We start from the raw sequence: 27,923 nt of genomic DNA, 5'->3' as shown, positions 1-27,923 counted from the left end.
TCCTTGGATACAGTGTTTTTGTGGTGTTGGGTTTTTTTGCAATTTGACTTCTTTTTTTCCCACCTGTTTGTGTCTCACTGCTTACTTCGCATCTCCCTCACCAGCCTTTTCCTGCATTACTTTCAACAAAAGGTGAGCAGTTTGAACTTTAAATTTAATGTTAGCCTCTCTGATTATATATGCATTGAGGCAGAAGGTGATCACGAAGGTCTAATCTGTAAAGCAGTACTGTCTGGTTAAATGTTACGTTTTTCAGTTTCATTTCTTGATCATGGCCGATTTCATAAGAAACAAACTGCTTGAATGGGGGCTAAGAGAGTTGGAGGAACGATTTGAAGGTAAATTATAATAACTAATTCTTCATAAACAAAGATTTTAATATCTCTGAAACTAAAAATCTCTTGATATGGTTGTGCTGTACAACGCTAATATTTTGTATTTTACGCTGTGTTTAAAGAGAGCTGTAGCCACTTCTACACCGTCATCACAGAAAATGTATTACAAAAAAGGCTCAGTGGCATTTAAAAGAAATAACCATGCCTATTTCACTTTATTTCATGAAGTGGATTTCTAATGAAATTTGAAATTGTGTGCATCTCTATAACTGAGATTTAATATTTAATTACAGCTAACAAAGTTACAGAGGAAAGCCTTTTCTGTCTTACCAATGAAGACATAACTGAGTTAATCCCTGAAGTTGGTCTAAGGTCAATATTCAGAAGGAGACTTGAGGAGTTAAAGGTAATTAAAAAAAAAAAAGTCTGCTTATGTAATTTTACATTTGGTCTTAAAAATCTTATATAAATATGGAGGAGCAGAAGAGTCACATGCATCAACATGTGGTTTAATAATAAATTGTGCAACAAAATAAACATTGGTCAATTTATTTCCAAATTATTTTTTATAATAAATGGGAATTTCTGAAATTAAAAAAAGTCTATTTTAAATATTGTTAACTAAAAAAATGTTTAAAGTAAAAAAAACAAAGAAAGCTTTATTGTTACAAGAAATTATGTGATCTGTGATTCGTGTGAAATTCGGTGATAAAATCGTATTAAATTATCAAGATAAAGACAGTTTACAATCCAAATTAGATTATATGTATGCAAAGAAAGTAAGAAGTGCTTTTGTTAGATGCCATGAACACTGCACTGGTAATCTGATATTTCTCGACCTGATCCAGAGCAAGGTGGATTAAAGAGGGGGGAAACACTTCTTATTTTAGCAGCTTATACAAGAAAAGAAAAAAGTGAAGTGATTGCGTTCTTACTGATACAAGACGTTGAATGCAAAGATGCTAAAACCAGTATTAAAGAAACTGTTATAAGCTTAACACATGACCTTTATTTGTCTGCATGTTGTCAGGCCAACTCAGATAGAAGTCTGGAAAAAATAAAGACTTCATATCTAAAATTGATGATCTATTTAAAAGATTTTTTGTCTCAATTCTTTTAACTCAGAGTTTTAAAAATCAATGTGATAACATCTCTACTGATGTGTTTACAGACAGCATTTTAAACATGTTTTAAAGGTTGTAGGTTGCTCTAAGAGGGCTCAGTGCTGATTCTTACAGTTTTTAGTTGCTTTCTTACAGCAGCTAAAAATCCCAAGATGTGAATCCCAAGAACAAATAGCCTTGGTACAAGCACCCACACTTCTTGGTGCAGCCAATTGTCCCACAATGCATTTCATACGAAAGTCACAAAGCAGCAATGGCAGATAACTTTAAACTGTAAAAAAATGATTGCTATTTCTATTACACAAAATTAACTTTTTTTTAGGCGCAAATGTTGTTAAAAAAACCTCCAACTTTTTTGAAAATGCCACTTCCTGCTACTCTAACAGCAATAAAACCTGAGGATGCATCAATTTCAGAATGCCATACTCATTTCTGAATTAAAATTCACATAAAAAAATTTTAAACAGCTAACTGGCTGTCTATTATAAAGTGTCGGCGTTGTCTACTAAAATAAAAAATAAGATGAACTGTTTGTTTTTGCTCAATAAAAGCGTGAGGTGTGCATAAATGTATAATATTTATTACAGAGACATGAAGTTTGTACTTCAATCATGTAGTGACTTTTGGTGCTTAACTGTAAAACCTATAGACATTGTGAAACAGATCATATGAATCAATGACTATTAGAGAACATTTTATAATTACCATGAAGACCAGGCAGGTAGGTGTTCTTTAGAGGCAAAAAAAGGTTCAATTCAAAAAGGGTTTAATTGTATTTTGTGAAATCCACTTGTAGTTTTAAGTATTTGTTAATTAATTAATAAGTCAGTTAAGTGTGGATTTACAATTACCCTTTTAATTTTCTATAAACTTGAGTTTAGCAATGTTTAAATAAATAAAAGAATTTAAAAAAGGATTTGCAAATACATTTACTAACCATAATAAACTGCACATTTAATTAAAGCACAAAATGCTTCATTTCACGTGATCCTTCTAGCCCTCATAAATAATTGCGTTCAGCTTTTTGAGATTATATCTTTGTGACAACAATAGCATTTTCTAGAATTGTATCACTCATTTACAGTTATGGATTTTCTTTTTGCTAGAGTAAACAAAGCATAAGGCAAGAAACACCCGATTTTTCCACTCAGGTAAGTTAAGAAGTTTCTGATTGGCTATGATTTTTTACCAGGAGTCATACTTTCACTGTTTGCTCAAAATTTTACATGATCTTGCACCTGTGTGTTTAATCTTTATTGTAAACAGGAGAATGAAGAAACAACAAAATTGGTTCAGGTCAGAATTATGTTAAATTTCAAGACACGCCTTTATTCTTCATGCATATACAGCTGATGTACATTGTCCATTTTCTGTATTTAGCTTTTAAGGGTTAATATTTCTAATCCCAGATGAGACAGAAAGTAAATTTGCATTTCACTGTGTGGATTGCGGAAGTATGTGTTCAGACATATGTTCTTAAAAATGCGGTTAAATGATACCTGTGTGAAGAGCTTTCATTTCTTTGCATTAAAAAAAAAAAAAACTAAATGTCCATTTTAATTTCCAGGTTCCACCATCCACAAGTTCAAAAGGTGAGACACATGTCACATATGAATTACTTATAATATTCATCTTTTAAGACAGAAACACTTTGATTTTGACCAAATACCTCCACTGACAGAGACAACAAACCTAACCTTTTGTGTTTTCTAATCTAATAAGGAAAAAGAAAATCAGATCTTCAGGGGCAATCCAACAAATGGCAATCACCAACTAAAAGACAACGTGACTCAGGTTTTTACATTTGTTTCCAAAGAATGACAGTTTCACTGCACTGTATGGTAAAACTTCTATGCAGTGAATCTTTTGTTGTATTGCATGTGTCTGACTTTGCCAGAGAAACAGAAAATACTTTCTTATTGGTTTGCTGGTGTCTGGCATACAATAAAATAATATTTAAATGAAGTAATCAACCTACTGCCATGCACTGCTCCTTTAATAAGTGATATAGTCCAGTTTTTCATTATCAGTGTATAACATTGTGCATTAAACTGGTGCCTGCTAAACACTTCTTTACTCTCACAGTGACAGAAACAAGAATATTATCTGAGGTGAAAGGCATCATGAAAGATGTCAGTAACAGTCTCCATGGCCAAGACAAGCTAAGTACTTTCCTAAAGTGAGTATCAACGTTCCCTTATTCTGTTACATAAACATCTGGGTAAAAAACATTTTAGTTTAGTAACAATCACGGTGAAAGAAAATCATATACAGATTTTATATATATATATATATATATATATATATATATACACAAAGATAATTAGAACAAAAGCATTCATTCCAAACTGTTGTAGTATTAATCAGAGGCGGAGCCAGACATTTGAAACACCCAGGGCTTAGCCCAAAAGGGTAGTATGCATGTGGGATTTTTTTTTTTTTTTTTTTTTTTGGGGGGGGGGGGTGGTTTAGAAATGACTGAAAGATTAATAGGCTCTGTTTTGAGTTTTGTTCAAAAAAGAATGACTTCATATAGGGAAAAATATATATCACATGTGCAGGACACCTTAAACTAGTTTTTTAATTAAGCAGCAAGGAAGAACAAAGTCGGGGCTGTATCAAGACACAGTAGACTTGTAGTCAAGACCGCCTAATCCGAGACCAAGACAAGACCAAGACCAGAGGGTATCGAGACCAAGACCGAGACCAAGACCAGAGGGTATCGAGACCAAGACCGAGACCAAGTCGAGACGAGACCAAGACCGAGACCAAGACCGGGACAAAAAAAGACTAACTTTTGTGTGCTTTTGAGGGCTGACATGATGGTACTGACTGGCCCCAAAGTCATCTGACAAAACAGCGATCACCTCCAACAACTAAAATATGAAATATGTAACTGGTTTCAGTTATACTCTATATATAGATAAAATTTTAACATCAAACTGAAGATTATAAACTTGAAATTGCATCATGTCCTATTGTAGTAGTACTAGCCAAATTACACTGTATGATACCAACTTCCCTAAAATGGATAAGGCCTGTCAACACAAAGTGATATGCAGATGTTATTTAAAAGTCAATGGTCACATTTATTTAGTCAAACACCATTTTAAGTAAACATTATAAATAACAATATTACATAAACATGACCTGGTCATCTGAGGTTGGAAAGGTAGTTAGAAGAGTTTGAAGATGGATAGATGGCTACTGGCTAGCTTACCTTTGAGGGTGTTTGCGCTCCAGGTGCCTGGTGAAGGTTGAGGTAGTCCCGGCTGTCTCGGTCAAGGAGACTTTACAAAACCTGCACTTTGCCGAATGCTTCTTTTTTGCATTTACCAAAAACTCTTTGTGTTCTATGAACGCAAACTTTATGACAGACGAAGTCGCTGACATTTCTGTAACTGACCGGGCATACTGCTCAATCTAACGGGTTGCATTTAGTTGTGTTTGAAGGGCGCGAAAGGCGAAATAATAAAATGCCACAATGTGGAGGGATTTGAGCATGGCTGAGCCACTGTGTGTCGCTGTGTGACAGCTGAGCAGCGAAAGGAAATTAATTGAGGAGCCGACTCTCGCTCAATGGGAGTCGACTATTCTGATTCACTACAAAGCACTCTCTAAGCACGGCTCTCAGAGCTAAAGCTTTTGCGCATGATACATTATCGAACGTTACGCTGTGTGTGATGGATACTGTTGACTCCAAATCTCCCGACCACTATGTTGACCTGAGACAGCGAGACCAAGACAAGACCGAGACCAAAGTACGTCGAGACCAAGACAAGACCGAGACAAAAGTACGTCGAGACCAAGACGAGACCAAGACCACGTAAAAGTGGTCTCGAGACCAAGACCGGTCTCGAGACATCCAACTCTAAGACACAGGGACTAAACCCCAATTCCACCAGACCCAGAACTGATCCGGAATTAAAACAGGACTACAACAGTTCAAAATCAGGACTACTGAGGACTTAACCAAGACAGAACCAGAATCAGAACTAGATGATAGTAGCACTAAAAATCATCATAGACCTGCACTACACTTATTGTTTAATTCTACCAAAGTACACTATTTAGATTGAGAAAAGTTTATATAATTATTCAGCCTTGTTGTGCAAACAAGCCTGCAGAACTTAATAAATATAGAATTTGAAAAATAACAAACCTAAAAAGAAACACTAGGTACGAGATATATGAGGACCTATGATACGGTGATACTTTTGGCAAACAACCATTTGACTAACATGTGTGTCTCACCTGCTCTTGTTCATCTCTGTTCTGTCCTCATTCTCCATCTCCCTCTCTGTTCCTCTCTCTCTCTCTCTGTTCCTCTCTCTCCCTCTTTGTGCTGACAATCATCAAATATACAGTGGAAACCAGATATTTACACGCTCTTCAGATCAAAACACAAACACTTTTTTAACTCATTCACTGCCATTGACGTCTATAGACGTCAATTGAAAGCATACGTTTGAAAATGGCTGGCAGTGAATGAGTTAATTGTAACATCAAATCAGACTAAATGTTTATTTTTTTAGATTGATAAATATAAAAAACATATTTGTTAACTTTAAGAGTAAAGAGAGAAACTATCTGTATTTCTTAATTGTAAATGGCACCAAATTGTATTCAAACTGAGCCACACTTGTGGAGCTCCACAGTTCTTTTCCTGGTGTTTTGGTTGACATCTCTTGATTTTCCCATGTCACAGAAACAGGCTCTGTGTTTTGCCTTATATGCATCCACAGCTGTGCCACCAATTTACTCACATGGACTCTACTAACCTATCAGAAGCTTCTTCAGCTCAGAATGGAATCGTCTGGAGTTTCTTAGCAATTAACAATAAACTTAGTGTACATGTACTCCTAAATTTGATGAAAGTGATAATAAATAGAAGCTCTGTCTCTCTTCATTCTGACATTTAACTAATTCAAAATATATTTCAATATTTATCTAAAACAAAAGTTTACTCTAAATTGATCTTGTACAGTAAAAATGTTTTCTCCCTAAAGTGTATGTAAATATCTGGTTACAAATGTGAATATCCTGCTGTGTACTGAAATCCCTCTTGTTTTGCATAGAAATATACTGAACAACATACAAAGCATAATATATAAAATAACATTTACCTGAGTTTTTTCTTTGAAAGAACCCTCTAATGTCCATTCTTATATTTCAGTACATAACTGAAACCGATTTAGTCGGGGAGGGTAAGAACTGAAAATATGAAATAAACACACGTAAGCTAAGACTCTCTAAAAAAATAGCATTTGTTCGGCTTTTCATTTCGCCATTTGTTGATTCACTTGAAGAGCAAGTAACGTAATATTGGTCAAGTGATCAGTTTGATATCAATCTTTCGTGATGCACCGTCATATTTACATTATTTGTACGGTACGAATGATTTGCTTTGGTACCTGGTCAAACTTAAGCTCTCCTTAGTATGGCTGGCTCCGTTTCTCCAACAGCGCACTCACAGGCGGCAGCTGCCCCGCCCCCTCGCTCAGTCGCTTAGTGCCTGAGCTCGGATCATACCAATATCAGGGGGGGATTCACGCACAGTCGTAAATTCCCACAGTGTGCACTATGTGCTTCGAATATTGTGTGTACTTTTTGTTTTATACAGTTGTCAGCCAGGCATCTAACTATGAAAAAATTACACTCCAAAAGACCCCGGGCTTCTGACAAAACAACCCAGGCTTAAGCCCAGTAAGCCACCCCCACGCTCCGCCCCTGGTATTAATAGGTTAAATATTGGATCGTAAAACTTTAAACACACAAGAAGAATCAACCACCAAGCCAACTAATTCCAGTGAGCATTTACATACTGTACATATGTACATTACATATGTGCATAGCTCATCTTACTGTTCGTTTAAAAGTATAATATAATAATAATATAATAATATAATGACTTTTAAATTATTATTTAACAATCTGGGCACAGAAAGGTGTCTTCCTCATTTTGCAACACATTTCATGGTTGAATAAATTAACCCACTTGTACAACAGGAACAAAATTAATGATTTGGAAACCGACAAGAGAGAGCTTGTTGGTGTCTTTGGAAGAACTGGGGCTGGAAAGAGCTCTTTAATCAATACCATCATTAATGAGAAGAATCTTTTGGCCACTGGAATAATCAGTGCATGCACCACAGTCATGATAAAGGTGGAGGCTAACACTTGCAGCCCAAAGTATGAGGCAGAAATTGAGTTCATTACGAAGGAGGTGAGAATTAAATATTTTATTTAAAGCTACAGTATATGTATTTACAAAAATACAGCAGGTATTTGCTTTACATTACAATTTATAAAACTAAAATGCAATGATTTTTGTCTTTTAGGAGTGGCATGATGAATTATGGTCACTGAAGACTCTTAAGAAAGGTGATGACTATCGGGACATGGTTAAAAAGCTGTCAGCCCTGTATGGAGAAGAATGGAAAGACAAATCCCCTGAAAACCTCTTGGAAAAAAAGTATTTCAAAAATATTCCAGAATTTTTAGATTCCAAGAGGAAATTTTTGCATTGTGACACAGTAAGTTCAAATACTATTCTATTACTTCATTTTTTTTCCATGTTTGTTGTTTCAATGAGTGGAATTTTCTTGCATTGATATAATTTGATATAATTTATAGACAGCCTATTCTGTTATTAAAAAAATAAGAAAAAAACAATATAAAAGGAAAGTAGAATGTGCAGACCAAAATATTAAAACAAATCTGTTCTTGCCTTATCAAACTTCAGTGCTGCTTTTGACTGGTTTGAAAACTAGATGTGGAAAAAGGACCCAAGGCACGTGGATGTTTATTTACATTTTCCAGCTGCCTCCTGCAGCTGAGCTCCCTTGTCAGGTCCCAGCATCCTACTTAAATAGGAGAGATTGATTCGTATATAGCTCTAACTTGGCGTATGTTGCCCCAAGTTAGAGGGATCTAGCCACCAACCTTATGATTATTGGACAACTGGTTCTACCTCGTGTGCTGAAGGCACCCCAGATGCATGATTAGTTGATGGAGATTAGCTGTGTTGGTCAGCTTTCCCAGACACAATAAAATATATTCTTAGTTTTAGTCTTTAGGTTTCTGTTACCTTTCTTTCCCTGTTTTCCATGTTTTGTTACTCTTGTTTCTGTGCTCTATGTTTGCTTTGTCTTCCCTGTCAGCCATACCTCCTTGTCAAGTCTGCTTCTCCATGCCTGTCTTGTGTTTCCTGTTTTACTTTGATAGCCTCATGTCCTGTGTTCAGTGTTTTGAGTTATGCGTCCCCTTTGTCTCGTCATGTTTGAATACTCCCAGCTGTGCTCTCCTGTTGTGTCTCAATCCCTTGTTACTCCCTTGTGTATTTAAGCCCTGTGTTTTCCTCTGCCCACTGTCGCCTTGTCCCATGTGGTTTAAATTTCTCCATATGTCCCTATTCAATCGTTCCTGGTTCCGTGTTCCACGTTTCCTAGTGTTTCCGTTTCTGGGGCCACAGCATTTAGTTTGCGATATGGCAGCCTTGCCTCTGTCAGTCTGCCCCGAAGAAGCTGTGGCTACAACTGTAGCTGCCTCCACCAGTGTGTGAATGTGAGAGTAAATGAATAGTGGGATTGTAAAGCGCTTTGACGGTCTCGAAAAGCGATATATAAATGCAATCCATTATTATTATTATTCCATCCATCCATTCGCTTCCGCTTATCCTTTTCAGGGTCGCGGGGGGGTGTCGCTGGAGCCCATCCCAGCTGTCATAGGGCGAGAGGCAGGGTACACCCTGGACAGGTCGCCAGTCTGTCGCAGGGCCAACACACAGGGACAGACAACCATTCGCACTCACATTCATTCGCACATTCACACCTAGTGACAATTTGGATTATCCAATTAACCTATCCCCACAAGCTGCATGTCTTTGGACGGTGGGAGGAAGCCGGAGGGAACCCACGCAAACACGGGGAGAACATGCAAACTCCACACAGAAAGACCCCGGCCTGATGGTGGAATTGAACTCAGGACCTTCTTGCAACAGCGCCAACCACCGTGCCGCCTTATTATTATTATTATTAGTGAATATTGAATCCTACTGAAATTTGAATCACACAGTAACTGTAACAGTAACTGAGAAAATAATCAAGTATTTTATGGCTGTAAAGATATTTGCACAACAGAGTAGTTAAATCTCTCAATAGGTTAATGTCAGAGATTGGTGGATAATTTTAAAAGACATAAGTTGCTGGGTTTAGGGTAGAGATGGACCGATCTGATATTACGTATCGGTATCGGTGCGATACTGACGTAAATTACTGGATCGGATATCGGAGAGAAATAAAAAATGTAATCCATCCATCCATCCATCCATTCGCTTCCACTTATCCTTTTCAGGGTCGCGGGGGGCGCTGGAGCCTATCCCAGCTGTCATAGGGCAAAAATGTAATCCGATCCATTAAATATCAAAAAAGCACCTCACAAAACTTGCGACACGGCATAACTCGCCTCATAATTGTTGCACGTCAGAGCAGTGTGCGTCACGTGATAGAGCGGCTTTGTGTATTGTAGCCTCGCTACCAAACCAGCATTTCATCTCAGAGGATGTTATCCCCGAGAGAAGTAAAGCAAGTGTGTAAGTTTATCTCTGAATGTTTGTAAAGCATTCCCATGTTAAGCTTAACAACCGATATATGGAGCGACTGCCTCTTCTCTCTTCCTCCCTCTCCTGTTGCTACTTCAATCATGAAACTGATCAATGATCAGCTGATCGGCTTTTCTGTCGCGACTCCCGTTTCTCTTCTTTGTTTTTGGCCCACTTCGCGCCAGAAAAAGGAAACCAGCGGCTGAACAACAGCAGCACGTTTAACCTTGATAAGCTGTTGTTAGAATTTATTTAATATTACTTTCTACACCAGGATCCTTTTCTACGCAGCTGACGGCTGGTAACTGTGCAGGGGCGGATCTAGCAAAGTTTAGCCAGGGGGGGCCGATAGGGCATGAACAGGGAAAAGGGGGCACAAAGACATACTTTTCTTTCTTATTCTCATTTAAAATGTCTAGCTTTTAATAAATAATTATCTGAATCTTACACCCAAAGTTTTAATCTGATGAAAAATGTATAGAAGTTCATTACTGTATATAGTAACTGTGAAGTCTAATATACCAAGTAAGCTATACTACTTTTTCCTTTGGGAAGATACCATCTGTGCAGTCTGCATTTTTGTTGAAGAAAGATGTTGAATCTATTTAATTATTCTTGAAAAATAATTTAATTCTGTGCATTTTTTTTCACACTGCATCAAATTAAAGTTGATTACTTCGATTAAGCATCATGAGGTGGAGGGTGGTTCCCTATTTTTTTGCTGGGAGTTTGCAACCCTATTAGTTAGGTTGCTTAATTTTTCTGCTAAGTACTCTTTAAAATACCAGAATAGGAAGGATGGTGTAGGTTTAAGTTTATTAGATTGATCAGTATTGCTGAACTATGAAATATTTTGGGTGCAGTGTATTTTTTACATACAGGTATAACAGAATAGCTTTAGTGTTGTTGTTTATTTAAACTTGAGTATGAACTTATACAAAATGCAACAAGATATTAAAAAACATTTTTATTGATTAAAAAACACTATATCGGATTCATATCGGTATCGGCAGATATCCAAATTTATGATATCGGTATCGGTCATAAAAAAGTGGTATCGTACCATCTCTAGTTTAGGATTAAAGGGGTCAATACTAGCTACTGATGTCAATCCTATACTTTTTCTCCAGAAGAATGTCAATTTTTCATAAGTAATAACTTTTTGTAATGTTAAGTAAAAAGTAAGCCTTTTTACAACTTTTGAAATAAATATTACAATGTAGTTCAGAACCAAAGTGCTGGCAGCATAAAGAGAGAAAGCTACACAAAACCAAAATTTAAAAGTTGAGTTTTTAGCTGCTTTTTAACGCAAATCACACGTCTCAGTGGGTGAGAGCTCCAGAGTCTAGGAGCCATTACCACAACGCTCTGTCACTTTACTGTAATTCTCAGGCCTGTATGATGATAGAAATGTATGAATGTAAAAGTTTAAGGGTATAACAGGAACAGTTTCAACTGCTCGTGCAAATAAGTTAACAATTTGCATTGGATATCACAAGACTATAGGTCTGCAAACAGGGCGTCTGTTAGCTGTAAACATAAAACACTAGGGAAGCTGCATTAACAAATGCGTCTGTGATGCTGTGTGCATATATGTGCCTAAGTTTGATCATCCTTAAATCTAAACATTAAAAAAAATCTAAAATGTTTCCCAAGATAAAAATTTAGTCTACAATTTGGGTTTCTTTTTTAAATTTACCGATTTAATTGTAAATGTATTAATCTTATTTATCTTGTTTATTGCAGGCTGAAAAGCTATCTGAAGAACTTTTTAAATATACAAAGTATGTTCCAAAGCAGGAAGATGGATATAAAGCACAGCAGTGGTACTGGCCACTAGTAAAGTGTGTGACTGTCAGGGTGCCAAACAATAAGTTTCTCCAGCATGTCACACTTGTGGACCTTCCTGGAAATGGCGATCGCAACAAGAGCAGGAACGAAATGTGGAGACAAGTAATTTTTCACATCAACTTCTTGTTGTTTTTCTGGTGTTGTTTTAACATCTTTTGTATTAATTATTTATAATTGACGTGCTATAATTTATTTCAGATTGTTGGAGATTGTTCTACTGTGTGGATTGTGGCTGAAATTACTCGGGCAGCATCAGAGAATGAGGCCTGGGAGATTCTAAAAAGTGCACATGGCCTCATTGGAAATGGTGGTCAGTGTGAGCAAATTCACTTTATCTGCACCAAGTCTGATCCTTCAGACAATCGGTAAGTGAATTAAGATGTCAAAGTGCATAATTTAAAAAAATTTAAAATCACATACTGATCAATCTTGTTGGAGAAATATTTAATAGTTGCATTCAGATATTTACTAAAAAACACATAATATTCTCAACACTAACACAGTACTGGTAAAATTCTTTGTGAAGTCAGTACCCAACTCACAGCGAATAATGGTGTATTTTTAAAAAAACAAAACAAAACAAACAACCTTTATTTGTCACCAGTGTTGGGCAAGTTACTTTGAAAAAGTAATTAATTATAGTTACTAGTTATTTTTCAAAAAGTAACCAAATTAGTAACTGAGTTTCTAAAAGTAATTAATTACTGGGAAAAGTAACTATTGCATTACTTTAAAAAATTTTTTTAACCTTCTGGGGTCCCGGGTATAATTGACCATTTTCGACTACTTTTAATTTGACCTTTACATATCACCATTAAAAACTATTTACTTTGCCTTGTTTGGTGTCATTCTTTTCAGTACAGCCTCACATGTCTGAATTTACAGTCATGTTTGCATTTTGACATACTCTATTAACACAACTGATCTAAAATCAGACAAAAAAAAAAAACATAAAATCTGAGTAGAAAAAGTTATATTTTATGCTGTAACAACCACAAACATGTTTAATGAATCATATTTCATAACTTAAATACAAATATAAATTGTAAATCTTAAAATCCCATGCACAAATTGTAACGGTTCGCAGTGGCTGACCGTGTGGAGTAGTGATGGCCCGCTTGAAGCTGAAGCTCCGGTGCGTGTGTCAAAAAAATCAACACACTGCTTCAGAAGCACTGTGTCGAAGCTTGATTCGTTTGGCCAGAGTCACGTGATCAGTGACGTCCGAAGCTTCATTTAGAACCTAACTGCTTCGGTGTCTGATTCAATGGTTTATAAGCAGGTGAATCATTCGCGGGATTTGTGGAGTGTTTTGATGGTGACAGACAGTGTTGGGAAGGTTACTTTTAAAATGTATTCCATTACAGAATACAGAATACATGCCCCAAAATGTATTCTGTAACGTATTCCGTTACGTTACTCAATGACAGTAACGTATTCTGAATACTTTGGATTACTTAATATATTATCATGCTTTTTACAACAACGTGAATGTACTATTGCTGTGTGATTTATTACTATTACTGAAGGTCCGCGACTCCGAACTGTAGTAAAGGGACCTCTGACTAATACAGCGGGGTCCCTGTCGGCTCGTAGCCAAAAAATAGCTTTACTTTGTTGTGTGGGTCAACTTTTCTTGCGAGAGACAGAGAGAGGCGTTGAAATGCTGCTCCAACGGAACTTATTATTTTCGGAGGAAAACACGAACACGGTGTACAGTCGAGTCTTAATAGCTTACTTACAACTGGGCTCGTCAGGCACTCTTCTTGGCTGAAGTGGTTATTATTATATTTACATGCTTCCAGCTCCCGTTTTTCCTCGATGACAACTCGTACCTTTCCACTCCCCTTTTTCTCCCTCCTCGCGCTCACAGACACATAACGTGTATGGCAGTCCATTCTCCCTGCAACACGGACTACACTGCCCATGATGCTACATTCTTTAGAACTATGCTTGTAGCATTCTGCCTGTTAGCTTAGCACAACAACAACAACAACGAAAAGGCGCTCTCTCACCCAGGAAACACACAGTCGCAGAGAGAGAGAGAGCGTCGCCCTGTAACCATGGCAACCGTAACGCTGCCGCCTGGAACAACAGAACGTAGCTGTCAAACAAAACCCAAACAGTCCTGACCCGCGACAATATGAAACAGGAAAGTACCGCAGTGTAATCCATTTATTTCAACAAAGTAACTGTATTCTGAATACCACCTTTTTAAACGGTAACTGTAACGGAATACAGTTACTCATATTTTGTATTCTAAATACGTAACGGCGGTACATGTATTCCGTTACTCCCCAACACTGGTGACAGATAGCGAACCACTGATCATTCTACTGAGAGATTTTGAGCCAGCGAGGAATAGAGGAGGTTCTCTTGTGTGGGAGAATTTTGAGTTGATTTTTGTCAATCGGGTGGGTTTTCCAGCTTTGTGTTCTGGCTGTTTGCTTTTGTTTTGTGCGTGTTTATTATATCTGAAAATGGGAAAAAGGTAAAATGTCAAACATCTGCTTCCATAATATAAATATCATTAAATAACTTTAGAAAAACTTCCACTTGATTCTTTACATGTAATGTTGTAAAAATATATATTTTATTGTTTAATTAATCTGAAAATGTTAGTCTGCCAAATGTGCAGCAATTGAATTTATTTATTCTCTTTAGCTGATAGTTTGTGGGGCCCAGGTAGACTGTATAACTGCATCTCTACCAGTTTCTCTGCACTCCAGCCTCTTCTGTGCCATGTGAAGGGAATTTCCTTAAGGCAGGAGAAATTATCTCCACGAAAAGGAACAGGTTCGGCCATCGCACACTAGAACAAATTCTCTTTTTAAATAAAAATGGAAAAGGGTTACCTTAAATGCATCATGTTTTTAATTTGCAAGTTCATAAGCATTTTCCGTTTCCATTTCTCAATCAATTCTACCCCCAGGTCAAAAATATGTCTGGGAAAATTTCCCTAATATAATATTATTTATAAATACACCCGTCTAGCGATTAAATGCATACGTGCATGGAGGCAAGACCTCACAGCAGAAGCATACTCCATAATGTGTTGTACATTATTATATGTATATATTATATGTAACGTGGTATTTTTCAATTATTGTATTTACCAACATCAAGAAGTCACAAGCAAAGAAAGACCACACCATGGTGCATGTTTAAACAAGGAGAGCCTTTATTTGAGGCTGGAGTACATGAACTAAACTAAACGAGAACTGAACAGGGACAACAACTAAACAGGAACCTAAACTGGGAAGAAACTAATAACAGTGAGGCTATGAACAAGACTGTGCCGGATCATGAGGGAACTGTGAAATATAAGAATCAGCATCATGAGCCATGACCTGCACAGAGACTTGAAACCTGACATGACATAGGGCATGGAACACAGACGACGCGACACAGACTGAATGAAACACAGAGACTAAATACACATAAGGGATGATCAAGGGAAGTGGTCACACATGGGAGCACAGCTGACACACATGAACCTAAAGACGGGACAGGGGAAGTGAAACTAAAGACACTGACATTGGACACAGACTTCCAAAGTAAAACAGGAAACATAACAGACGCAGACTTGACTAGGGAATACAGCAGACCCTGGAACACAGGAACCGAAAGACTAGAAAAGATAAACTATGACAAAATCAAAATTCAATAATGACACAAAACTCAAAATACTGGGTCACCGACCCAGGACCATGACACAAGTTAGCTGCAAATTTGCAGCCATTTACCTTTTTTTTTTTTTTAAATAACCATTTCAAACTATTTACATAACAATCAGGTGTTCTACATTAAAGAAGATGCCACACAAATTATTTGGGCCACTGCAAAAATAATTTCTGTCCACTATAAAGAAGAATATCACAAGCCTGATACCTGCAGGTCTGACAAGAGGAGATGTATCACTCCCCCTTTTTTCTACCTGGAGACACCATTAACACTGCAATCTGCCTTTGTTGCCTTTTTTGCAGCACCTGTAACATTCAGCAGTCACCTCATTGTTCTAACACACAACTATCCACAACACTACACACTAACTACACAAGACAACACACTAACTACACACTCCAAACACGCTAAACGTCACAAATCTCTCACATCTCAAAACTTGCTCTCTTTTTTTCAGCTCTCTTTCTTTCTCTTTCTCTCTCTCGCCGTCACTCCTAAAACTCACCCTCTTCCTAAACAACCAAATGTCATGCTGCCATGTCATTTTTAATTGGTCGACATTGTACATTTTTCCACAAACACGAAATGGGTGTTTTTCGTTTTGTTTTATTTTTTGGTCATAAGCAGAGAGTGCTTGCTAGCGCTGTCCTTGGACAGTAAACATGAGGAAAGTATTCAGGAAAAAACACCACGTATATATTGTTTATCATGACTCTGGTTTTACATGGCCTATCAACACAATTTAAAAACTGTGATATAGCACCTTGTTACTTTGGCATCTTGAAGTGGTCATGTGATTGGTTTACCACTACTACTTTATTCTTCCTCAGCCAAACAGCAACACTCACGAGATTGTTTTGCCCCCTAGCTCTAGGTGCCAAAAAGTGATTGTCTGCCAGAAAGTGATTGCTGTCCGCGGGAGCGCGCGCAACTGCTTAAAACTGTAGCGCCCAGATTACTTACGCAGACAGCTACTTCCGTGCAAATGATATAAGGTGCGGTAAGCTGAAGACAGCTTCAACTGTCTGTTTGTTGAAAAATAGTAAAGCGCATTTTCTTGTTAATAACGGTAACGGCGTTGTACCGATAGAAATAGTAATTAGTTAGATTACTTGTTGCTGAAAAAATTAACACCGTTCTTCCCATCACATACACAATTATAGAGAGTACAACATGTAGTGAAATGCTTGTGTCCAAGCTGCGGACATAGCCACGCCATTCTATGGCTTGTTTTTTTTAGCATTGGGGGTCTATCCAGGACCCTTACTGGATACCAGGTGGGAATCAAACTTGCGATTCCCACTCCAAAGGTGAGTAGACTTACCACTGCACTATCCAGCTGCTTTTCTTTTTTTTAAAACAAACAAAAAAAACTTACATATTCACAGTGCTTTTATGTACAGCAACAGTTGTGTGGCCTTTCAGCTTCTCGGTGTGCTCACACTCTTTACAGCTTACTCAGTCCACTTTAACTTCTCTTGCCCGGGCCCCAGCATGCTTCCAAATAGAGGACACATGATGGAATTAATACAAACCAGCTGTGACATCCACTCTTCCCTGCCCCCTCAATCAGCTGCTACACCCTTTCCCTGCATCTTAGCCTCGAGCCACACCCTGTCACATGTGTGTTTGTTGTTACTTCATGGGCAGGGATTTTCAACTTTTTAAAAGGCTCTTTAAACCCAACACAGTTGTTACAGTAATTACTTTTTATCTTAAGATTTAACAGTTGTATGATAATGAATCAATCAATGAACCATGTTTTTTAGTATAAGGTATGTGAGCTTTGACCAAATAGCTTAAAAAAAACCCATGACTGCATAAAAACCATTCACTACTCTTTAAAGACACAAAAAATAAAGTCATGGAACTTCTGGTAATGGTACAAAATTTATTAAATTGAGAAAAGCAAAGTTCAAACTGAACATTAGAATAAGAAAGAAAGATGATTGAACACTACGCTGTTGTTGATGTCAGATGGGCTGGTGTCATTATTTCAGGCGTTGTTGATGGACTGGGATTTTCCCGCTAAACATAACAAAACAAAAGAAGACCACATTTGAGACAACTCTTGTTAGCTATAAACAGGAAACTGGGGCTACATTTTGCACAGATTCACGAAATATAAGAAAAAATAACTCTTTTTATAAGCTGTCAGATTTAAGTAGGAAATATCAACATAGTGACAAATATTTTTAGTAGTAAAGTATGTGTAGAAAAAACAATGAGAATGTCAAAAGTGAGTGAGGAAGTGTGTTACTGATTTGAGAACTACGGGTTGGGAGTTCAGTAGGGAAAATTACTTTTCTGCTTTGATAATTACGCAAAAGAAAAACTGTAATACTTAATTTTCTAATTGCACATTCAATCTTTAGGTAATACTGAGACATAAAATCTGGGTTTTACCTTTAACTTTTCCAATTAATACAAGGACAAATTAATTAAACTTCAATAAGATTAAATAATTGTTAATTCACATTACTTCAAATTAATTTGAATTACTTCACACTAACCTCTATCTGTTGTAGCAGACTTTTTTGCTGTACTAGTCTAGTTGTTCTGTGTGGAGCAGGTTCAGATGAGGCAGAGCTGTTGTAACAACCCTTATTGGGTTATAGCACCACTTGCGGGGGGTTGCCCTACTATTATAATAGTTGTGGGAGTCTCCTAGTGGGTGTGTGTTTTTAGCAGCAGCCATTACATGCCGCTCGTGTTCTGTTCTCAGAAAACCGTACTGTTGTACGATACCGATCTCCATTCATGTATGCACGGACGAGTACAGCCGTGGAGACCTGGCTCGTAAGGTGTAATGTTGCTGACACTGAATAAAGGTCTGTTGTTTGATTTAACCAACTGGCTTCGAGTTATCTGGCTAACCTCCACACCACATGCTCGCTGGACCTGCTAGCCGCTCCTTCCTCGCCAGACTGCTGTTACACTGTATGATGTTAGATTATGAGGAAAACAGAAATCTACAGGATAGAAAGCAAGATCCATCAGAACATAAAAAGAAAGCAGGAGGGCAGGGCCTGAAATGGTCAGTCCTTTAATAATGTTGATCATGTTGAAAGTGGTAAAGGTTTTCAAAGTTTTTCATGGTATGTTGCCCTCCATGTGCAAATCCTCAAAAACAAAACCTCTCAGCTGTTTTCTTGATATGTTGCTTTGTGATTAAGCTATATGTTGACCCTATTTCCCTTCCTGCCCATTTAAGAGATATAAAAAACAAGGAAGCCAAGAAAGAAGTGACGAGTGAATTCCGGGCACTGAATGAGAGTCTGAGTGTGAGTTTTATAACATTCCAAAAATTGTTTGGCAAGCCAAAGCTTCTTTAAGATTAAAACTCTTTCTTTTATTTTTCAGGACCACTTCAGTGAGGACTGCTTCAAAGTGTTCACAGTGAGTGCTGAAGAGTTCCTAAAAAGAAAAGGTGTAAAAGAAGATGTCAATGGTAGGCAGTCAGAATCTCAAGATGTTTTGTGATTCAAAGAAAATATATTGTTCGGTGCATATGTTGTTTTATTTTTCCTCATAAATCAGAAATGGATTGTAAGATTAAAACCAAAGTATCTAATTCAATATTCAATTTACTTTTATTTACAGAAATAGCCAAACTTCAAGACTTCTTGCAAAATTGCAATGATTGTCACTCTGAGACATGTAACTATGTGACTGGAGCTTATGGGATTCTGTCTTTGATTGAAGGAGCCAGGCGCAGAAAAGAGGTAAAATCAAGTTATGTATGTGTGAAAATATACACTGAACAAAAATATAAACGCAACACTTTTGTTTTTGCTCCCATTTTTCATGAGCTGAACTCAAACATCTGAAAAATTATCTACATACACAAAAGACCCATGATTCTCAAATATTGTTCACAAATCTGTCTGCGTGTGTTAGTGAGCACTTCTCCTTTGCCGAGATAATCCATCCCACCTCACAGGTGCGGCATATCAAGGGGCTGATTAGACAGCATGAATATTGCACAGGTGTGCCTTAGACTGCCCACAATAAAAGGCGACCATGAAATGTGCAGTTTGATCAAGCAGCACGATGCCACAGGTGTCGCAACCTTTGAGGGAGTGTGCAACTAGCATGCTGACTGCAGGAATGTCTGCCAGAGCTGTTGCCCATGAAATGAATGTTCATTTCTCTATCATAAGCCGTCTCAAAAGGCGTTTAAGAGAATTTGGCAGTACATCCAACCGGCCTCACAACCACAGACCACGTGTGACCCCACATGCCCAGGACCTTAACATCCAGCATGTTCACCTCCAGGGTCGCCTGAGACCAGCCACCCAGGCAGCTGCAGCAACAATCAGTTTGCATAACCAAAGAACTTCTGCACAAACTGTCAGAAACCGTCTCAGGGAAGCTTATCTGCATGCTTGTCGTCCTCATCTGGGTCTGGCCCTGACTGCAGTTTGTCGTTGTAACCGACTTGAGTGGGCAAACACTCACATTTGATGGCGTTTGGCACGTTGGAGAGGTGTTCTATTCACAGATGAGTCACGGTTTTCACTGTTTAGGGCACATGGCAGACAGGGGCTGTGTCCCAATTAAGAGACCGCACGCTTGAAGTACGTGCACTACGCGTACTACGTACGGTGCGTACTATAAGTACGAGAAGTGCGGAAGTGAGAGGCTTGTGAAATGGGACGGTCTAGCCTTCGTCACGCTGTTCAGGTTGCCTAGCAACCATGATACTAACCGCGAGAAACGTTACATACAGCATTGTTTGACAGAAATGAAGGAGAAAAAATGTTTTGTTGGTCATTCATTTTTGTCATGACATCACTGTGATTAGTTGAGTATCTGAGGCTGAGACCACAGGACTGTAAAACATGATTGTTGGGCTTCATTTCTGTACTGAACAGTCATTTCAAGAGTAGTTAGTAAATAACAATTAGCTAATGTTTTTCATGAGGCTAAAATCATCTCACTGTGGTAATGTAAATATAATATGGCCAATATTATCAATATTATATGTATTGTCAGATTATTATGATATATATATATATATATATATATATATATATATATATATATATATATATATATATATATATTTATTAGGGGTGCAACGATATTCGTATCGATATTGAACCGTTCGATACAGTGCTTTCGGTTCGGTACGCATATGTATCGAACAATACAACATTTGTAATTTATTTTATAAACTTTCCTTCTGAGGATGCTGTCTGTGTGGAGCGTTCAGTGAATCTGCGTTCGACTACTCCGCCTAGGCTGCACTGTCGAGCGCAGATCCACTGAGCGCTCCACACAGACAGCATCCTCAGAAGGAAGAGCGCAGGGCAAGCTAGCGAGACAGAAGTTAAGCTCTCCTTGCAACATGGCAAATTGAACCTCCCCCACCCTCATTCAGATCTGGCGTTTGGAATTATTTTGGTTTTCATGTGACGTATGACCCTGAAGGTAAGCGCGTCATGGACTAAAGTAAAACAGTATGTTGGATGTGCCACGCAATGCTCAATTACATGGGTGGGAGCTAGTGTGTTAGCGCAGTTAGCTCGTTAATGTGTTGGCTGTCTAGCCCCATGCACGGGGCTATCAGGGGTAGCTCGTTAACGGAGATTTGCGGTGTTGTGGCGTTAAGGTCATTTTAACGAGGTTAACCTGAAAGCACTAGTGGGAACACAACGAATATGACTGCACATTTACGCCGACATCATCCTAGTGCAAAGACAAAAACAACAAGCATGCATGCTACAAACTTTACCCGAGTCATTTAGACAGCCGTTAGCACATGATTCTCCTTATGGGGACCTGATATGTTTAATATGCTCCTGAGAATATAGCCCAGAAGAAGCGGATAGTATAGCTTTTATTTTGGAAAGAGACATTTCTCTGTAATAAACTCTCTTTTCCAAAGATGAGGGATTCCTCAATCAGATACAGGGCTCGCAAAATCGCTAGCCCGACGTCCTGGGGCTAGAGATTTTTCCAGTCGGGCTACCAAAATCTATCTCTGCCCTGCCCGTCCGGCTATTGTAGGAAGGAAAAATATATGTCAATGCTTTTGCATTCTTTCGGAAATGTAGCTGGGTAATTATGTCATTGGCATCGGTGAGCCACTGTCAATATGTGACATATTGAAATCGCATTTGAATTTGCGCTTGTTTTTTTGCTTTCACTTTGCAATCGCGTGAACTGTGTATAGAGAGCGACAGCACTGATTGGTGAGTGATGATAATTTGTGCACCAATTCCTCTGACATCGTCTTATTAATCGTTAGCTTACTATGCAAACATGACAAGTGAAATCTCCCGCAGCAAGCTTTAAACATGTGAGAGGTTGATCGCGCAGAGAATCGCTGAGCTTATGTGAGTGCGTGTGTAAAAGCAGCAGGATATATATTTTAGTTCTGCTGAGCCAAATAAGACAGGTCGGGGTGAAGAAGTGACAGCCAAAGAAAAGCTTACCACAAAACGGAAAAGTTATGACAAATCAGACTATAAGGCAAAAAGAAAGTGCAGCTTTATGGTTTCATGGACAAAGAATTTCTGTGGCTGCAATATGACGAGCTATATAACCAGGGCTGCACATAAGTGGTCCACAGGTGCGCATTCGCTGTCAAAATAAAAAACACGCACAAGGGTTAGGGTTAAATTTAAAAACTGTACTTTTGAGTTAAAATATATATTTATAATTTTAATAAATGACAAATTAAAAAGGCATGAACATTTTATTTTGTATCGAAAAAATATCGAACCGTGACACCAAAGTATCGAACCGAACCGTGAATTTTGTGTATCGTTGCACCCCTAATATATATATATATATATATATATATATATATATATATATATATATATATATATATATATATATATATAAAAACACCCAGCACGCCCCTGCGGGCGGTTTATCCTTCAAGCTCGGGTCCTCTACCAGAGGCCTGGGAGCTTGAGGGTCCTGCGCAGTATCTTAGCTGTTCCCAGGACTGCGCTCTTCTGGACAGAGATCTCCGATGTTGTTCCCGGGATCTGCTGGAGCCACTCGCCTAGCTTGGGAGTCACCGCACCTAGTGCTCCGATTACCACGGGGACCACCGTTACCTTCACCCTCCACATCCTCTCGAGCTCTTCTCTGAGCCCTTGGTATTTCTCCAGCTTCTCGTGTTCCTTCTTCCTGATATTGCTGTCATTGGGAACCGCTACATCGATCACTACGGCCGTCTTCTTCTGTTTGTCTACCACCACTATGTCCGGTTGGTTACCCACCACCATTTTGTCCGTCTGTATCTGGAAGTCCCACAGGATCTTAGCTCGGTCATTCTCCACCACCCTTGGGGGCATCTCCCATTTTGACCTCGGGACTTCTAGGTTATACTCGGCACAGATGTTCCTGTACACTATGCCGGCCACTTGGTTATGGCGTTCCATGTATGCCTTGCCTGCTAGCATCTTGCACCCTGCTGTTATGTGCTGGATAGTCTCTGGGGCATCTTTACACAGCCTGCACCTGGGGTCTTGCCTGGATAGCGTAGTGGTTAAACTACACGCCTTTGGAACAGAGGATCGCAAGTTCGATTCCTGCCTGGGGCGTCTGTATCCAGTAAGGGTCCTAAGGCTAGACCCCCTATGCTAAGCAAGCCTACCGCAGACATGAGCGAGACAGATAAATATGAAGGCATGCCGGCTCGGACGTCGCCCGGATCAACAAGGTCCGCGTCAGGTGTTGAGGAACCAGGGCACCCTGACGAAAAGTGGGCTACTGGAACAAGAAGGCATCGGTGGGCAAGGGACGAAAACAGGGCGTTGTTGGAATGCTACTACGCAAGTAACCCCGGCGGAAGGGGTTACTTGCGTATGTATATATATATATATATATGTATATGTGTATATATATGTATATGTGTATATATGTATGTATATGTATATATATATATATAAGGGAAGCGTATCTGTAACCGGAAGGTCGCCGGTTCGATCCCCGGGCTCTCTGTCCTGGTCGTTGTGTCCTTGGGCAAGACACTCTACCCTACAGCCTACTGGTGTTGGCCAGAGGGGCCGATGGCGCGATATGGCAGCCTTGCTTCTGTCAGTCTGCCCCAGGGCAGCTGTGGCTACAACCGTAGTTGCCTCCATCAGTGTGTGAATCTGAGAGTGAATGAATAGTGGCATTGTAAAGCGCTTTGGGTGCCTTGAAAAGTGCTATATAAATCCAATCCATTATTATTATCATAGAATGAAGAGTAGACTGATATATTAAATATTCCTGTATTGGGTGAGAAAATCAGACCATGTCATAACTGCTTTAAGTCATACAGAATAGATATCAGAGCCTTAAACAGGCTAACTTCTGCTAAATGGGTCAAACTGGGCAGAAAGTATACAAACACATAACATCCTTATAGAATATGATGTAACACTATAGATCAACCTACCTCAGAATATATAAAGCATATAAACAATTCCAGCAAAATGATGCAACAAACAAAGCAGTACTACTAATCCAAATTACTCAAAGCTTCATAGAACTGAAACAAACATTTATTTTTAGGTCCTTTAGGTTTCTCAACATTAAACTTGTTTGGGGAAATCGACGGCGCATTTGGAGTATGCATTTGAAGTACACTTCGAATTGGGACAGCCGTCGTCGCGTGGCGGTGACGTAATCGCACTTAAAATGCGTACTTCAAGCGTGCAGACCCTGAATTGGGACACAGCCAGCGTGTGTGGCGTCGTGTGGGTGAGCGGTTTGCTGATGTCAACGTTGTGGATCGAGTGGCCAATGGTGGCGGTGGGGTTCTGGTATGGGCAGGCGTATGCTATGGACAACAAACACAGGTGCATTTTATTGATGGCATTTTGAATGCACAGAGGTACTGTGACAAGATCCTGAGGCCCATTGTTGTGCCATTTATCCACAACCATAAACCTTATGTTGCAGCATGATAACGCACGGCCCCATATTGCAAGGATCTGTACACAATTCCTGGAAGCTGAAAACATCCCAGTTCTCACATGGCCCGCATACTCACCAGACGTGTCACCCATTGAGCATGTTCTGGGATGCTCTGGATTGGCGTATACGACAGCGTGTTCCAGTTCCTGCCAATATTCAGCAGCTTCGTACGGCTATTGAAGAGGAGTGGACCAATATTCCACAGGCCACGATCAGCAACCTGATCAACTCTATGCGATGGAGGTGTTGCCCTGCGTGAGGCAAATGGTGGCCACACCAGATACTGACTGGTTTTCTGCCCCTCCACCCCTATAAAGCAAAACTGTGCACATTTTAGAGTGGCTTTTTATTGTGGGCAGTCTAAGGCACACCTGTACATTATTCATGCTGTCTAATCAGCCCCTTGATATACCACGCCTGTGAGGTGGGATGCATTATCTTGGTAAAGGAAAAGTGCTCACTAACACAGATTTATAAAGATTTGAAAACAATATTTGAGAATCATGGGTCTTTTGTGTATAAAGAACAATTTTCAGATGTTTGAGTTCAGCTCATGAAAAATGGGAGCAAAAACAAAAGTGTTGCGTTTATATTTTTATTCAGTGTAATAATGACAAAATGTATAACTTGAAATGTCTGCATAACTCTGACACCTAAAAAAAATATGTAAAATAAAAAATATATTAAAAAAGTGTGTATGTATATATATATATATATATATATATATATATATATATATATATATATATATATATATATATATATATATATACATACATACATATTTGTTTTTTATTTCAGGGTGTTGGAAAAGCAGATGATGTATGTAAAGTCCTTGAGAAAAACATGAGGGAACAACTTAATACAGTAAAAACAGCAGTTGAAGAAGCAACCAAGGACTTTGAACAGTGTCTCGCAGAAGGGATTAAAAATTTCATAACCTCTGAAAAAAAACTGAAGACCTTTTTGGATCGTGTATGTATCTTAATTATAATTAAATCAAAGCAGCAGATTTTGCACTCTTTATGAGCATGCGTTTAAAAATGTTTTCCTGATTTGTTTTAGAAAGAGCCCAGTTTTTTCAGCACACTAAAGGCTGTAGTTAAGAAGGACGGCATCCACACAACAAAATACGGGGAACAAATAGACCTCAACATGATGTTGGCTTCATGCCTGACTGACAGCATTGATAAAAAGTTCAGAGAGACCTTCCCGTAAGAATAAACAGAATAAATAATAAAGTGTTATCATATTAAGTGTTTTTCTCTCTCTCTTTCTCTCTCTCTCATATACATCATACACATTATTCACTTGTCAATGCTGCCATCAACACTATTATTCTGAAACACATTTTTCAGAAATGACATTAAATGTGGATCATTCAAAGGAGTCATAAGCAGGTTTTCACTTGGCACCAATTCACTGATTCAAAAATACAATGATGTCGAACTACAGCTGATATTTCTTCAGACACAGGTACACTGTCTAATTGTAAATTCTCCTGTTTATGATTCCATTACCATCAAGATTAATATTTACACAAAAAATAGAATGTGTAAATATTAATATGTTCTGCTCTAATTAACTTTTGGAGAAAAAAATAGAATCATCTCTATTACCCTGATCTCTTGTTTTGTTTTTTTTAAATACATTTTTACCAATGTTTCCTATTTCTAAGGAGGACAAAATGAAGGCTCAAATGGAGAAATTCATCCTGAAGCAGAAGAAGAAAATCTACACCAGTCTAACAGAGACAGTTAAGGAAAACATGACAAAATGTTACATTGGTAAGTTGACACATTTGCATTTATTGTGAATGTAGGCATTCATTGCAATTATGCATAAAAAGTTTTGGGTTCTTTTTTGTTGCAAAACCTTGTGTCTTCTTGTAGAAGCAAAAAAACTTGAGAAAACTGGAGCACTGGAAAACATGAGGAAGACTATTGAGAGACATGTGTACTCAAATAAGAAAATGTATGAGGAGGCAAAAAAGACCATGTTGATGAAGATGGATGGATTGAAGGTTTGTCACATTATATAACATACCATACCACCTTTATTTATAAAGCACTTTAAATTAAACCAGGGTTCCCAAAGTGCTGTACATATACAAATAGCATAAACTGAAAAAAGAATCAAACTTGTTCAAAATAGAAAATTAGAAAAAAACATAGTCTAAGGTTATCTTGCAAAATGTTCTTCGTTCACATAAAGGCTTCTTTTATATTTCTGTAATACATATATATCAGAATCAGTACTATTGCCCCGTCTAAGGAGAATGTAAACCAAGTTCTTCTATTTGTTGTTTTTTGTTTTTTTAAAACATTAGTGAGGTGGCTGTTAAATTTTTACTGGGCGTTGCAATTAGGACTCCAATAGAAGAGTTTAAACTAAAAAAGGCTACTTTCAGCACTTTAATAATTCTCACTCTAAACAAACATGTAATCAGTAATTCAAGTCTTTTTTTTTAACTCATAATTTGGCTCTGTGAAAACTAATAAATGCTCTTATGTTAAATTAGAAAGTCATGCTGTTCACGCTCAAGAAAATCATGAAGGAAGCCATTGAATTCTCACTGAAGACTGCTGCCTACTCACTCCCAGGTAAACAGAATATAAAGTAAATCTTTCATGTTGAGTACTAGGAATCCTGTATGTATTATTAATAAAATCACTTTGTTGTTTTAGATGTTTCAGAGTATCTTGAGACTTTGACAACACATTATAATCAACTTCAAGGTGGTCAAGATGAAGAAATGTTACAACAGTAGCTGGGTAAAAATAAAAATGGTATTATTATTTTTGTAATACTTAAATTAATCAGCTTTGATTACCTGTTTTGTGTTTAATTACATAAATATTGCTTTTACTAAACTAGAACTTATATCCCTGGCAAGCCTGATTTGGATAATCAGAAGAAGACATTGATTTATTTCTGCTTCACATTTTAGCATCTTATAGTATATTCTAATGTTTTAATTGCATGTGTTAAGTCTTAGTTCATTGAAATGAGAGCCATTAGTTTATGGATATGTTTTTCAGTTTTATCTTTGAGCCTTATATAGCACAATATTTTTTATTGCAATTTCAGAATCAGAATTTTTTTCCTGCATTACATTGGTTTCTTTGGGTGTCATGAATAATAATACACCAGCATTACTATCAGCTTCTACTTCAGCTACTAGTTTATAATTTTATTTTTTGTTGTTTCTAATCTGTATATGCATGCAAACATTTGATTTTGTATACAGTTCAATAAACCTTGATTTAAGTGTTTTTGTAAGATGAAAATGTTTTTCAAACCTTGTTCTTGTCCTTTACTTGCCCTAAAACTAAGCTGCTTGATAAAAACTACTTACAGGTTGCAAGCTTCAACTAACACTAAATCACAATCTGA

The 27,923-nt window shown here is 38.0% G+C and overlaps 1 protein-coding gene across 4 annotated transcripts; it reads left to right on the top strand.

The window, feature by feature from the left end:
- On the top strand, nucleotides 1-27,800 carry LOC146671622 (nuclear GTPase SLIP-GC-like). Of its 4 annotated transcripts, XM_085403905.1 has the most exons (22): nucleotides 1-132; nucleotides 257-338; nucleotides 629-741; nucleotides 2,566-2,610; nucleotides 2,726-2,755; nucleotides 3,027-3,051; nucleotides 3,182-3,253; nucleotides 3,545-3,638; nucleotides 7,469-7,685; nucleotides 7,801-7,995; nucleotides 11,808-12,014; nucleotides 12,111-12,277; nucleotides 18,811-18,880; nucleotides 18,960-19,047; nucleotides 19,200-19,321; nucleotides 25,329-25,502; nucleotides 25,593-25,741; nucleotides 25,886-26,003; nucleotides 26,206-26,314; nucleotides 26,420-26,550; nucleotides 27,049-27,130; nucleotides 27,215-27,800. In XM_085403905.1, exons 2-22 carry the CDS (start codon nucleotides 272-274, stop codon nucleotides 27,295-27,297), a joined length of 2,358 nt encoding a protein of 785 aa, XP_085260031.1. In that variant the 5' UTR covers nucleotides 1-132; nucleotides 257-271; the 3' UTR covers nucleotides 27,298-27,800. The 4 variants fall into 4 exon arrangements, 3 of the variants coding, with proteins under 3 accessions (XP_085260031.1, XP_085260032.1, XP_085260033.1); XR_014911480.1 differs by lacking the exon at nucleotides 27,215-27,800 and having other exon boundaries at nucleotides 26,206-26,318; nucleotides 26,423-26,550; XM_085403906.1 differs by lacking the exon at nucleotides 2,726-2,755.
- Nucleotides 27,801-27,923: the final 123 nt, after the last annotated feature.

Source organism: Rhamphochromis longiceps, linkage group LG4, assembly GCF_057381845.1.
Source record: "Rhamphochromis longiceps isolate RC_006_pf linkage group LG4, R_longiceps_female_GT1.1, whole genome shotgun sequence".
In the NCBI taxonomy this organism is placed as follows: Eukaryota; Metazoa; Chordata; class Actinopteri; order Cichliformes; family Cichlidae; genus Rhamphochromis; species Rhamphochromis longiceps.
The sequence above is the reverse complement of the archived record's forward strand: the minus strand, read 5'-3'. Positions and strand labels throughout refer to the sequence as shown.